Source organism: Mytilus trossulus, chromosome 11 (genome assembly GCF_036588685.1).
Source record: "Mytilus trossulus isolate FHL-02 chromosome 11, PNRI_Mtr1.1.1.hap1, whole genome shotgun sequence".
Taxonomy (NCBI): domain Eukaryota; kingdom Metazoa; phylum Mollusca; class Bivalvia; order Mytilida; family Mytilidae; genus Mytilus; species Mytilus trossulus.
In genome coordinates this window covers 70,576,116-70,591,829 of record NC_086383.1, presented here as the reverse complement: position 1 = coordinate 70,591,829, position 15,714 = coordinate 70,576,116, and the positions used below count along the sequence as shown (strand labels likewise).

The following is a 15,714-nucleotide window of genomic DNA, read 5'->3' as shown; positions in this document are numbered from 1 at the left end:
TCAATAAAAATTTTCCTCTTGATACTATCTTTTGATTGTAAGAAGCTTCTGTCCAAGTTTGGTAAAAATCCAGGACAGTTTATGAATTTAATAAATGTTTAAAAACTTTAACTGCAGACTGTATGTTATGTTAACTGGAAGAAAATCTAAGTCCATTTATAAGTTAAATACAGATACACAGGTACAAAATATAAACAAAATTTCCTTCTATTAGTACAAGCTTTTGATCATAAACAAGCTTCTGTCTAAGTTTTGTACAAATTAAAAGTAGTATAAGAAAGTTATTAAATTTTTCAAGAATTTAACCACAGAGTGAATGTGTTGTTTCCTGGCAGAAAATCTAAGTCCATTTAAAAGTAAAATACGGAAAAAATGGAATTTTATTTTTACAAAATTTACTTCTGGATACTATCTTATGATTATAAACAAGCTTCTGTCCATGTTTGGAAGTAATCCAGTATAGTGTAAGAAAGTTATTAAAATTTTAAAAACTTTAACCACAGAGTGAATGTAAAATTTCCCCGCAGAAAAACTAAGTTCATTTATAAGTAAAATATGGAAAAAAATGGAATTTTATTTTTACAAAATTTTCTACTGGATACTATCTTGTGATCATAAATAAGCTTCTGTCCACATTTGGAAGTATAAAATTGAGAATGGAAATGGGGAATGTGTCAAAGAGACAACAACCCGACCAAAATAAAAAAACACAACAGCAGAAGGTCACCAACAGGTCTTCAATGTAGCGAGAAATTCCCGCACTGGAGGAGTCCTTCAGCTGGCCCCTAAACAAGTATATACTAGTTCAGTGATAATGAACGCCATACTAATTTCCAAATTGTACACAAGAAACTAAAATTTAAATAATACAAGACTAACAAAGGCCAGAGGCTCCTGACTTGGGACAGGCGCAAAAATGCGGCGGGGTTAAACATGTTTGTGAGATCTCAACCCTCCCCCTATACCTCTAACCAGTGTACAAAAGTAAAAGCATAACAATACACACATTAAAATTCAGTTCAAGAGAAGTCCGAGTCTGATGTCAGAAGATGTAACCAAAGAAAATAAACAAAATGACAATAATACATAAATAACAACAGACTACTAGCAGTTAACTGACATGCCAGCTCCAGACTTCAATTAAACTGACTGAAAGATTATGATTTCATCATATGAACATCAGGCACAATCCTTCCCATAAGGGGTTTAGTATCATACCATCATAACATATATGAGAAGAACATAACCAGTGTCATGCCAACAACTGTTTTTAGAATAAATGTGTTTAGTTCCAACGCAAAGACCTTATCAGTGACTCAATATTAACGCCAAAATATGCAATCTTTAATGACTTGACAACAGTATCGTAATTATATCCCTTCTTAATAAGTCTATTCAAAAATTTTGTAAGTTTATGAGGTGAATACTGACACCTTTGTGCTTTATAAAGAATATTTCCATAAAAAATTGGATATGAAATACCTGAACGTATAAAAAGTCTGCATGTTGAGCTATATTTACGAATGATGTCTTTATACCTATGATAAAATTTAGTAAATGTTTTGACTAGTTTGTGATATCGAAAACCCTGGTGTAATAATTTTTCAGTAATACATAAATTTCTCTCGTTAAAATCTAAAACATTGTTACATACACGAGCGAATCGTACAAGTTGAGATATATAAACACAAGGGAACGTCACCATCTAAAAACGGATAATTAACGATAGGAAATGAAAAATCATCCCTTTTATCATAAATTTTAGTATTCAGCTTTCCGTTAGTGATATAGATATCAAGATCGAGGAAAGGGCAGTGGTCATTGTTAGTATTAGCTTTATTTAAAGTAAGTTCACCAGGATAAATTTCATTAATATACATACTGAAGTCGTCATTATTGATAGCCACAATATCATCCAAATATCTAAAAGTATTATTAAATTTGTTTATCAGATGTTGTTTTAATGGGTCTTTGCTTATTTTTGTCATAAATTGTAACTGGTAATCCAGTATAATTTAAGAAAGTTATTAAAATTTTAAAAACTTTAACCACAGAGTGAATGTAATGTTTCCCCGCAGAAAAACTAAGTCCATTTATAAGTAAAATACGGTAAAAATAGAATTTTATTTATACAAAATTCACTTCTGGATACTATGTTTAGTGGACTGTGAAATTGGAATAAATTCTCTAATTTGGCATTAAAATTGGAATGATCTTATCAAAGGGAACATGTATACTAAGTTTCAAGTTGATTGGACTTCTACTTTATCAAAAACTACCTTGACCAAAAACTTTAACCTGAAATTTGCACTATCATTTTCTATGTTCAGTGAACCATAAAATTGGGGTCAAAACTCTAATTTGGCATTTAAATTAGAAAGATCATATCATAGGGCACATGTATACTAAGTTTCAAGTTAATTGGACTTCAACTTCATCAAAAACTACCTTGACCAAAAACTTTAACCTGAAGCGGGACAGACGGACGAACAGACGGACGGACGAACGGACACACAGACCAGAAAACATAATGCCCCTCTACTATCGTAGGTGGGGCATAAAAATGGCACTAAACGATGTTAAAGACCTTCCGAGATAAAGAAGACCCCCTATACCATTTGCTAGGGAAAATCAAGCATAATAAAGGTTGGTCAGAAGGAAACCCATTGCATACAATACAATTCCAAAAAGAGAGTGGTGGGCATACAGGAGCCTTTTAACAAGAACTGTTCGAGATCGACTCATCGCTACTGATTTTCGTGCGATAAGACCATTTCAGAGACCTTTGCTTACGAACAGACACACAGTTTTCCGTATCCAATGTAGTGCAGAGCTCGCTAAAGTTGTAAATTAGCATCGTGGAGGAAGATACATTGTTCCAATGGAATTCGGGTCATCTTCCTTGGACGGATCATCGCCCATATTTGAACCACATCGAGCATATATGGGACACTATTGGGTGGAAAGTGCGCGAAAGGACACCCCGGTCAAACGCATCATGAAATAAACAATGCCCTTCATCAGAAATGATTGCTGCTATCTTAGCAACAAATTAGTCGATTTTTGGCAGGATTCAGAAGACGTTAAGATGCGGTTATCCGTTTGAATGGAGGCTGCGCACAAAGAACTAATTATTTGGCGTTTAACGATCAACCATGATGTGAACAATCATCTGAAGATTAATTTTGAAATGTCTGACTTTGTAAAGTTCAACTACAGTCAAAGTTGTAAAATGCATTTTTTTGTACAAAAAACACTTCATTTTGTTATTAAAATTGTGGTTATATCAATCATTTTTTTTCAAACATTTTTTGTTCGTTTCAATGCCAATGTTATCATAAACTATGTTTCAATAATATTATACAAATATCTTATTATATATCATCTAAAAAAAGAGGCTGATTTTTCAAGTTTTGAAAAATCAAGGTGTTGCAATACTTTTTTCCATGTGTATAGATCGATTATGTCCTCTCAACAGAAGTTTAATGATGAGGGTCTCTCACGGATTCCTCTATTTACAATTTCTCTCTATCAATTAGGTTTTCACAAAAATTTGTAAGGGTTCCGCGGAACCCAGTGTCTCGCCTACTTTTGCTGTAAATCGCAGGCTCAACATAAAGGAGGAAAAAAATCAATAAAAATATTCCTTTTGATTGTAAGAAGCATCTGTCCAAGTTTGGTAAAAATGTAGGATAGTTAATGAATCTAATTAATGTTTTGAAAACTTAAACTGCAGACTGTATGTTATGTTAAAAAGTAAAATACAGAAAAAATGGAAATATCTTTTAACAAAATTTACTTCTGGATACTATCTTATGATCATAAATAAGCTTCTGTCCAAGTTTGGTACAAACCCAGCTAGTTTAAGAAAGTTATTAAATTTTTAAAAACTTTAACCACAGAGTAAATGTAATGTTTCTCTGTAGAAAAACTAAGTCCATTTAAAAGTAAAATACGGAAAAAATGGATTTATTTTTTTACAAAATTTACTTCTGGATACTATCTTATGATCATAAACAAGCTTTTGTCCAAGTTTGGTACAAACAAAGGATAGTTTAAGAAAGTTATCAAAATTCTAAAAACTTTAACCACAGAGTGAATGTAATGTTTCCCCGCAGAAAAAAATAAGTCCATTTATAAGTAAAATACGGAAAAAATGGAATTTTATTTTTACAACTTTACTTCTGGATACTATCTTATGATCATACACAAGCTTCTGTCCACGTTTGGAAGTAATCCAGTATAGTTTAAGAAAGTTATTAAAATTTCAAAAACTTTAACCACAGAGTGAATATTTGTGGATGCCGCCGACGAAGACGGAATGTAGGATCGCTAAGTCTCGCTTTTTCCAGGCTCGACACAAAAAGTGTAGTCCCTGTGGTATATGGTATAGCAGGTTAGCAGGAAGATCCTTTCCATTACTGAATTTCTTAATTTTGACCTTAACATGCTTATTTTGATTAAAATGTGTTGATTTTTTCTTATAGACTTCAACCCCACAATATCTCTCATTTATATTTGAAACATATAAGTTCTGATGGAGTAATACAGTTTCTTTTTCTCTTCAAATTCATCCACTTTGTGAAACTTTGATTAATTACAGCAATATTCATTGGATACCAATTATCTTGGTTTTAATGGGTACAGGTAAACCACAAATTCAATTGGAAAACCAAGAAATCAAATACCCACTAACATGATGGTTTTCCTCAATCGAAGGAAATTGATACCCACGAAAATAAATGAATCCACAGTATGATATCATCTCAACTGCATATTTCTCCATACTAGATCAGTGTGTAAGTTTTATTTTAAGCATTTCTCATCAACTTTGTATGCACAAATATGAAGAAAGAGACATAACTCAGTGTTACATGTTTGTTTTTAATCTAACATATTTTTTTGACAGTTTGTATATCATCTTGAGATGCCAAACTCGCACTATCATTTTCTGTGTTCAGTAGACCATGAAATTGGGGTTAAAACTCTAATCTGGCATTTAAATTAGAAATATCATATCATAAGAAACATTTGTACTAAGTTTTAAGTTGATTGGACTTCAACTTCATCAAAAACTATCTTGACCTGAATTGACGAGAACAGATGGACATAATGCCCCTCTACTATCATATGGTGGGGCATAAAAATACCACTCCTAATGGTGTCCTATAGTTGTTAATTCCTGTGGTATTTGTTCTCTTGAAGACAGTTGTCTCATTGAGAATCATACAACATCTTCTATTTGTTATATTATATATTCACCTTCAATATATGATCCAAGTTGTCAAAATGATTTTCAAACACTTCCATATTGCTAAAAATAGAAAAAGACTACAATTCAAATTTGATATTGATAAATAGTTATAAGTATCCATGTTAATTCTTGAATTATATTGCTAATTAGTTCCCTCTAAATTGCAAACTGGTAACAAAAACAGATCCTGCCTTCATATTTTCTTCTCTTCTTTCATGGGCAAGGGAAATAACTCTGAATGAAGTTGTCTGCTTTGCACAAGTTAGACTACAACATATAAACATGTTCTGAAGGGATCAAATCAAACTTGTCATTTAAAAGCCTCCCAACTAGAAAGTCTATGTTTTGCTTAAAAAATATGAGAACCAAAAAAAAAAATATTCCCATAAAAAAATATCAGTGACAAAAATGTGTTTCAATAATACACATGTCTCAACTGAACAATCAGAAGAATATGTTTCATGACCCAGGAAATCTGAGTTTTTCTTTTGAATTGTTTCACATTTGTCAAGTCACAGTCACTTATAACTTGATATGTGGAATGGTTTTTGCTCATTTTTGAAGGCTGTCTAGTGACCTATATTTGATTACCTATACATGTTTTTTTTATGGAGATTGGTCATACCACAATTTTTATATAATACAAGAAAAAAGACTGTAAAAGTTTTTGTATTTACACATTTCCAAATATTTAGTCATTGTTTTTAAAAGAGGCATCCTGAACATAAAGTTAACCTTGGCTAACCTTTGAACCATTTGTACTAATGTTTTTGACAGTTGTCTGTTGATAACGTGTAGATTTAGTCCTGGTTTCTCTAGTGACTCGACTGACTCAAAGACATTCCATGCCACTGAGATACACATCCCAGCCTCCAACTGACTCTTGTCACCCGACCTAGCCAGATAATTAAGCATCTGCATTCTGTAAACAATCAAAGAAATTGAACTTAAATCTCAATTAAAATTCAAATTTGTTTCAGTTATACATTTCAGATTTAAGTGTGACATCCATTGATGAGGAACTATTATAACTGAACTAGTATATCTTTGTTTAGGGGCCAGCAGAAGGACGCCTCCGGGTGGGGGAATTTCTCGCTATATGTAGGTGACCTTCTGCTGTTGTTTTTTTTATGGTCGAGTTGTTGTCTCTTTGACACATTCCCCATTTCCATTCTCAATTTTATTTGAATCAATCATTTGAATTTCAGCAGGAAATGATTCTCTCTAGATTTCTTAGACATATTTATCTTTATATTGACAAAAAACTATGGAAAAACCAAGATTTAAAAAAAATATGGGTTTCTTAACTAATAAAAGAAAATTCTGAAAATAAAAGTAAGGGTTAGTAGCAAAATTTTTGACAGCAACACATGGATAAAACCTGATCTAGAGGATCCCTAAATATCTGACAACACATGGATAAAACCTGATCTAGAGAATCCCTAAATATCTGACAAAAAGTCAAAAACAAAATCAGTGAACATCCTTAACTTGCATAGATGTTTATTTTATGCACACATATATATTCCTATGAGATAAATGTAACAAGGTTAATTGTGTTATAGTTGTTTGAAGTTTTGTCCTTTTTTTATTTTAGGCCGTTGTGTTGTCTGTTTTCTATTGGGACATATGATTTTTGATTTCCCTCTTGGTATCTGTCTTTCCCTCTAATGAAACAGCTTACACAAATATTTTGGGTTATAGATTAAAAGGTCATTTGTTCTCTCAAGGTGTACCATACACATGCTTTGGTAGTTTTCCGTATGATTAGATTTGATTTTGTGTGTTTTAACGCCACTTTTACGCACTCCTAATGAAACACCAACTCCAATTATTGGTACCTGGGGTAATCTCCCTTTGAAAGTTCTTAGGAAACTTACTCTCCTAATGAAACACCAATTCCAATTATTGGCACCTGGGGTAATCTCCCTTTGAAAGTTCTTAGGAAACTTACCCTCCTAATGAAACACCAACTCCAATTATTGGTACCTGGGGTATCTTCCTTTGAATGTTCTTAGGAAACTTACCCTCCTAATGAAACACCAACTCCAATTATTGGTACCTAGGGTAATCTCCCTTTGAATGTTCTTAGGAAACTTACCCTTCTAATGAAACACCAACACCAATTATTGGTACCTGGGGTAATCTCCCTTTGAAAGTTCTTAGGAAACTTACTCTCCTAATGAAACACCAACTCCAATTATTGGTACCTGGGGTAATCTCCCTTTGAAAGTTCTTAGGAAACTTACCCTCCTAATGAAACACCAACTCCAATTATTGGTACCTGGGGTCATCTCCCTTTGAATGTTCTTAAGAAACTTACCCTCCTAATGAAACACCAACTCCCAATTATTGGTACCTGTGGTAATCTCCCTTTGAAATTTCTTAGGAAAATTACCCTCCTAATGAAACACCAACTCCAATTATTGGTACCTGGGGTAATCTCCCTTTGAAATTTCTTAGGAAACTTACCCTCCTAATGAAACACCAACACCAATTATTGGTACCTGGGGTAATCTCCCTTTGAAAGTTCTTAGGAAACTTACCCTCCTAATGAAACACCAACTCCAATTATTGGTACCTGGGGTAATCTCCCTTTGATTATATTGACAACATGTGCTAAATCTTCCGTGTTAGCTGCACAATATGTCCGTGGAGTCTGAAAATAAATAAACACAATCAATCAGTCATCAATATTGAAAAAACAATTTCTATTTGAAATTTTCTTTTCTGCTTATCATGCTACAATTGATCTAAAATAGATTAAATTAGTATTTTAGAACTGATTTTTATTTTCCACTCTTTTTTAGTACCAGCTAATTTTCTACTGATCAAAATAAAATAAGGGGAAGAACTGAGTAATCAGTCCCCCTCCCCATGTAAATGTATAATGTTATGCAATAAGTACAGTCCCCCTCCCCATGTAAATGTATAATGTTATGCAATAAGTACAGTCTCCCTAAACAAATTCACAAGCTAAGCATAGTTATCAATTGATAAACTCTGTAAACACTCTAGATTAAGGTGACATAATTTATCTGTTTATTTAAACAATTGATAATTTTTCAAAATAAGTTTTTAAATAAATACAGATATTGCGCTGTTGTAAACAAATACTAATTGTAATGATCTGCTTGGTACACCTTTCAAAACAATCTCAAGACTTAAATTGATTGTTTGTATACTGAATTGGTCATGACTTACATAAACTTTTGCCATGATACATGTAAGACGTTTTTTGTTAATCAAAAGTTTATATCAATTTGTAAGAGTTTATTGCTGAAAGTATAATCCATTAAAACCAAGCATGTTTAATATGTATAAAATTCATTTTACTTGTAGTTCATATATACTTAAATGTACTACAAAGGAAGTTGGTGGTTAATTTTGAATCCTGAATGAACCCAGATAATCATAATTAACATAAGTAGAAACACTCAAACCACAAAAATTCAACCTAGACCCTCTTAAGACAGGGTTAAATTTTTCAATTTTCCATTCAAATCATACGTAGCATAGTCTCAATTGTCACACTTATTGCTATATGCTATATAAAGTGTTTACATGATTTTAAATTTATCATTCGATTCAGACGAGGCATTGAGTGATACATATCATTTTCTAAAATGAAGATTTCATTATTTTCAATTTTTGGATGTATCATATTACAATCCTATGGAAATGTTGGTGGTAATAAAATACCTTCTCCATTACTGGACAATCAAAATGCTCCATTAGTGGCCATGGTTGACATGTCAAATGCAGATGAACACGTCAAGCAGTATGTCAACGATGCTATCAAAACTAAAATGTCACAGTTAGTGACAACAAAACTAGGAGATGTTCTGGAATCACTTAAACTTGTAGAGAAACTTGAACGTTACATTGACCAAGTCAAACAGAATTTAACGTTAGACGTCACGGATGATATAAAGAGAATAGTGGATGACACTATTGCAGCTAAAGGTTAGTAAGACCCTTAAGTCAAAAAAATTCCACAAAAAACAAAATCATTATTTTCTTATATTAGCAATCAAAATTTTCCATCATTTTAAAATAATTTTGCAACTTTTAATTAAAATTTTATCAGTTGCTAACACTGTTGTTAAACTTTTAATTAATGAGACGTGTTGCAGCAATTTGAGGTTGAAATAAAATTGAGAATGGAAATAGGGAATGTGTCAAAAACACAACAACCTGACCATGGATAGGAAAGAAAGTCTGTAATTAAAAACCATTTTTACTCATTGCTTTTAATGCCAATATATTATGGGTGTAAAACATGTTAATCTCATAATACTTTGATATATGACATCTATAGGTATTATAAGACAGGAAAACATGAGTATTATCATTTTTTATTTAAATAAAATTAAATGTGTGGTGCATGTCAATGAGACAGTATAACCCATTTACCCAAATAAACAAAATTCAATTGTTTAGAGGTCAACATTGTCTATATTTTTGTCTCATGCACATCTCTTCCTATACAAGTATACAGGTAGTATTTACCGTATAGCGGGTTATTTTCGCGGGTGTAAAATTTTGCGATTTTCATTGAACAAGGTATACGAAATATTTTGGCGGTTAATATTTTGGCGGTTAATATTTTGGCGGTTATTATTTTGGCGGATTAAAAACTTTAATTCATACCTTTGTTAGTACACCTTTAATTTGGCGGAATTTATTTTGGTGATTTTGTTCTATCCGCGAAAATAAGTGAAAAATTTGCACCCCGCAAAATAACCTGCTATACGGTATTTTATAATATATATATCTATCATTTTATCTCAATATACTTTTTTTTTATTTTCCAGCACCTAAAACAATACCAGCTTTTACTGCAATTCTAACAAAAACATTCAAACCTGGACCACATGACATTATAAAGTTTGATTCCGTGAAAACTAACATAGGAGGCAGTTACTCAGCGGCCACTGGGGTATTTACCGTGCCACAGTCCGGACTCTACATGATATCGGCCACAGTAAGATCCTGGGGAGGACAGCACATACACTGCCAGTTAGCTGTCAATGATCAATTCTACGCCCCAATATTTGGTACAAACTGGTCTGAAGGTGCTATCAGTATTGCCATCCAACTGACAAAAGGGGACAAAGTTTGTGTCAGGAATGATAATAGCAATGGATCGGAAACAGTAACTGGAGACACTTGGTCTATGTTTTCAGGATTTCTCATTCAGTAAAATTTGTAAGGGTTCCACGGTTCCCAGTGTCTTGCCTACTTGATGAATCTAATAAATATTTTAAGAACTTTAACCACAGACTATGAGACTGTATGTAATGTTAACTGGAAGAAAAACTAAGTCCATACATATATTAAGTAATATACGGAAAACAGGAAATTTTATAAATATTCTTCTAGATATCTTTTGAACTTAAACAGGTTCTGTTCAAATTTGGCATAAATAGGTTAAGAAAAATATTAAAATTTCAAAAACTTTAACCACAGAGTAAATATTTGTGGATGCCGCTGCCATTGACCGAATGTAGGATCGCTATATGTTTTTTCGAAAAAAATTGCAAGCTCGACAAAAAGGACACTATTAATAAATCTTAATGACTTACCATTAACAGATTGATGATGTCAAATTACTATGTATACATGCATAATATATATATGGTTAAAAAAAGATAAGCTAAAACTTTGCTGTGTTTGTTGTCTATGCTTAATGGCCTTCTACTGTAAATACATTTATAAAATGGCAATGAAATGTTTAGATAGGGAAGTTTGTGACGAAAAACCTTCTACAGACTTTGAAAATAAAATTCACATGCAGACCAATCATTTTGGAGCCCTTTAAAGCTTGCTTTTTGGTGTGAGGCTCCCTGTACTTTGACCTATATTCGCAACTTTTTATACATTGTAACTTGGAAATAGAGTTGTCTCGTTGATGAATTTATTCAAGATTATATCAATGAGACTGGAACATCTAAGAGGTACAATACATTTCATCATCTATATAACAATATTCACTAACCTTTAGCTTTGCTCCTCCATTTCCTCTCTGATTAAACACAACAGATCTACAAATAGAAATTAGCATTTCAAAACATTGTTGTTCCTATATTCAAACCCAATTTGGTGCTAATCATATATGTCTCCAGAATTCTGTAGAAACTTAATATGTCATGGCTTTGTTTCTGCAATTGATTACATGGACATAATTTTGGTGTGGTTTTCAATTTGAGAAAGTAATGATTTTAAATATTCCATGTTCAGTATGTATAAGCAGCATCCACCTAAAACACATACCCATCTCTAAAAAACTAATAGGTAATTTAATGGTGTCCATGCTACACAGATGATGCCCCCGCTTGTACACAACATTATGAAGGGGACATCACTCAAGAACAGTTAAATGACACTACCAAAATTCTAACTTGATATGTGTATTGGGTCATAATAAAAAATATGTTTGTTTGCCCAAACGCTACCTACCCAGTAAAAAGCTGCCTACTCAAATTCTTTTATTGTCCTGATTTGAAGAAGTTTTTTTTAATCAAATAGTCATGAAGACTAATAAACATCTGATACTTCAATTTCTTTTTTGAAAAAAGAAAAGAAAATGCCTACCTACCTACCCACTGTCTCAACCTTTGGGTAGGGTTTGGGCAAACCAAATTTTGTTTAAGTGTGGCCTTGTTGTAATAAACATTGTGTATAAGATTCATAACATTTCGTTAAAGCAACAGTGAAAGGAAACAAAATTTGTAAAGGGACATAACTCTAGAATGATAAAAATTACCTGTATCCATGCTGTGCTGCTTCAGATACAAGATGGAGGATGTAACTACAACTACTGTCACCTGCAATATTCAATATTTTATTTATAAAATGGTAAACAGGAAGTAGAAAATATATCTTGTAAATAAAATGCTTTGCTTAGTGCAGCCTGATATGACTGCAGTGGTTGAACTCTGAACAGTTGGGGCAAGTCGGGGCAAGTGTGGACACAGTATTCAAGCTTGATAGTGGCTGAATTTGGATTGTGATAATAATAAAGGTTTTTGACACAAATTAAATATGGTCAAAGATCTTTTTTTTTTTTAAATTCACCTAGAACTGTCTATATCCATAATCTAACAACATGGTAAATAATTATTATTATATTGATGTTTTTGGAGGCGACTTTCCTGATATGGAACTTGCGCCCTAAAAAATCTTCAATTGCACAGTATTGTGCAATTCCAAGAAATCTTTAATTGCACAGTATTGTGCAATACCAAGAAATCTTCAATTGCACAGTATTGTGGAATACCAAGAAATCTTCGATTGCACAGTATTGTGCAATACCAATATAAGTTATATGGTTTGCTACTGACCCCCTACGGATCCATAGAGGGTTAGTAAAATACAGAGGTGGTGAGGACAGAAGAATTTTTGCTAATTATTTTGTTATAAATTAGGTAATTATTTTTCTCATTTGAATTGTTTTATGAGTTTTGCTTATTGTTGAAGGCTGATCAGTACCCTATCAATGTTTTATGAGTATTGCTTATTGTTGAAGGCTGATCAGTACCCTATCATTGTTTTATGAGTATTGCTTATTGTTGAAGGCTGAACAGTACCCTATCAATGTTTTATGAGTATTGCTTATTGTTGAAGGCTGAACAGTACCCTATCAATGTTTTATGAGTTTTGCTTATTGTTGAAGGCTGAACAGTACCCTATCAATGTTTTATGAGTATTGCTTATTGTTGAAGGCTGAACAGTTCCCTATCAATGTTTTATGAGTATTGCTTATTGTTGAAGGCTGAACAGTACCCTATCAATGTTTTATGAGTATTGCTTATTGTTGAAGGCTGAACAGTACCCTATCAATGTTTTATGAGTATTGCTTATTGTTGAAGGCTGATCAGTACCCTATCAATGATAACTTCTATACCATTTGGTCTCTGGATGAGATTTGTCACATACTGTGGATTCATTTATTTTCGTGGGTACCAATTTTCGTGGATTATAGAAAACTTGGAAGTTCGTGGATATTTATTTTCGTGGTTTTGCTGAAGTCTACATACAAGCCTAAAGAAAATTTGATATTCGTTGAACATTTAATTTAGTGGTTCACCCGTAACCACGAAAGCCACGAAAATAGGTATCCCACGAATAATAATGAATCCACAGTAAGCAATAATACCATTCATACCTGCCAACTTTTCAAAATGCCCATTGGGGCCTTCAATTACATTATAATGTTGTTTTTTGGGCTTCTTCATATACTTTTATAAGCCTAAATTCATTGAAAAACTAATTGCTTTGTTTAAAATTGTGGACAAAATTGCTCTTTTAATATTTCAATTTGGGAGCCTCCATGGGGGAAATCCCCCTCAAATAGTGACAGTTGGCAGGTATGAGTCCATTTATTGTTGTTTTTATGAAAACTGCCAGAATTGTCCAAGGAACATAACCAGGAGAGTGGATTGTAACATTGATTATCTTCTGGTGTTCTATAAATAGATTATGACAAGTCTCATAAGTATCAATTTTACACACAGCTTATAAGACAATATAAGATTTCTAATGTTATCGAAACTATTCAGGTAAACTGTTTGATAATTATATAAGCCAGTCAAAGTCATTAAAAGATTCCATCATCATTGAGTCAATTGAAATTATCTCCCTTGTAACCATTCACTTATTAAAAAAGAATTCTCATGTGTTTCAGTTTTCACAGATTTAGATAACATGGAAATATATAGATCTAAATATATTCATATTTGGTTGATGCTGCCCTAAAAATTAATGTTTTTAAAATTAAGATGAGGAAGGCGCTACCTTAAATGCCAGCTTTATACTAAAACAATGTCCTATATATTGATTGGTTGTTGGTTGTTTAACGTCCAGTGGAAAATATTTCATTCATGTTCAGAAGGAATGTCCTATGCTACATTAATATACTAAAATAAAATTATAAGTTCAGAGGGAAAATGTGTAGGGAACGAACATTGAACTTGAAAAGGCATGAGGGTTAATGGCATTTTACCTGAAAATAATATTCTGATTCCCAAATTGATGAATAAAAAATCTATTCAAGCATACAACAATAATAAATATTTTGAATCCAGATCTTCACCAAAAAAACTATGTTAATACATTATTTAACACAAAAACAAGTGGCATGATAACAAAATAAAGATAAATTCATTTCACAGTGCAGTGAGGCAAAGCCTATAAACCCATTTTGAATTTTATTGACCAAATGAATTCCAAAACTTGCACACTGTCTAACATTACACAGGTAAAATAGCTACAAATGTGGTACTATTTCTCGGTAAAACATCCATATAAAAACATGTATAAATATGGATGTTTTACTGACATGTTTCAAAACATCTGTGATACGTCCATATAGCTATTTTAGCTGCTTACAAAAAAAAAATATAGTTATCCTTACCAGTTAAACCAGGAAGCAGTAATATAGTTGGTCTGGTTTCTTTGTCAGGGAACATGGGATTTTCATTCTCGTACCAGTCTAAAATAATCTGGCCTCCATCTGATAAAGTTATTATTTCTCTGGAAGAATAAAAACACATGATTTTATTATTATTATTTGTTCAAAGAATTCCACACACGCTGGTGCTAGGGGCTGTCTAAAACATGCAGTGAGGTGAAAGTTGGTGCCAGGGGCTGTCTAAAACATGCAGTGAGGTGAAAGTTGGTGCTAGGGGCTGTCTAAAACATGCAGTGAGGTGAAAGTTTGTGCTAGGGGCTGTCTAAAACATGCAGTGAGGTGAAACTTGGTGCTAGGGGCTGTCTAAAACATGCAGTGAGGTGAAACTTGGTGCTAGGGGCTGTCTAAAACATGCAGTGAGGTGAAAGTTTGTTTGTTTTTATTTTTATTGCTTCGTGTTGAATGCCTCACAGGATGTGTTTTTTAGAAAAAAAATTGTTTTGCTTCGTGTTGAATGGCTCACTGTAACTATGATATGAAGAATAGCAACACAAGCACTGTTCATTTGCTCTATGTGTATATTTTTTGTTGTGCATGGCATGTACCCGGTACTAATTTTGTGTTATGGATGGAAATCCCATATTTTTTATTATGAAATGATGGTAAATAATAAGATCTATGGTTTTCCAAAAAGTTATGGGTTACTAATTGAGATCTAGTTTAAATTAAAGACCATAATTTATAGATTCTTTGCTTCCATGCTCTTTTCCATATGTGGTAATATTGTATTATTATGAAAACTCTAGGCTAGTCTGTTTGTATAAAGGCTTTTATTATATTAATCAATTTAAGAAGGGTTCATTTATAACTTTTTTTATGATTTGGACATGTGTTGTAGCTATGAGGCTGACTGTGTTTAAATATGTTGAAAATAAAACCAAGGTGTCCCTACTAATTTTGTAGAAAAATGCAGATTGACAATTTTCAAGCTACAGAAGCAACAATCTTTATTACATTAGTTCAGATGCACTCAGACAGAACATAA

At 32.6% G+C, this 15,714-nt stretch overlaps 2 protein-coding genes across 3 annotated transcripts in view; one reads left to right on the top strand and one right to left on the bottom strand.

Annotated features, from left to right (window-relative positions):
• LOC134691511 (phospholipase ABHD3-like) overlaps positions 1-15,714 on the bottom strand; it is a 51,799-nt gene that overhangs the window by 30,100 nt on the left and 5,985 nt on the right. For both annotated transcript variants that reach the window (XM_063552060.1, XM_063552059.1), the window contains exons 3-8: positions 14,673-14,791; positions 12,024-12,084; positions 11,256-11,301; positions 7,801-7,913; positions 6,000-6,176; positions 5,263-5,314 (exon numbers count right to left, since the gene is read on the bottom strand). In XM_063552060.1, the coding sequence (XP_063408130.1) occupies positions 5,263-5,314; positions 6,000-6,176; positions 7,801-7,913; positions 11,256-11,301; positions 12,024-12,084; positions 14,673-14,791 (568 nt within the window). The remainder of the gene's footprint in view (positions 1-5,262; positions 5,315-5,999; positions 6,177-7,800; positions 7,914-11,255; positions 11,302-12,023; positions 12,085-14,672; positions 14,792-15,714) is intronic.
• Positions 8,820-10,533, top strand: LOC134691512 (complement C1q tumor necrosis factor-related protein 4-like). The gene is made up of 2 exons (XM_063552061.1): positions 8,820-9,220; positions 10,072-10,533. Exons 1-2 carry the CDS (start codon positions 8,881-8,883, stop codon positions 10,458-10,460), a joined length of 729 nt encoding a protein of 242 aa, XP_063408131.1. The 5' UTR covers positions 8,820-8,880; the 3' UTR covers positions 10,461-10,533.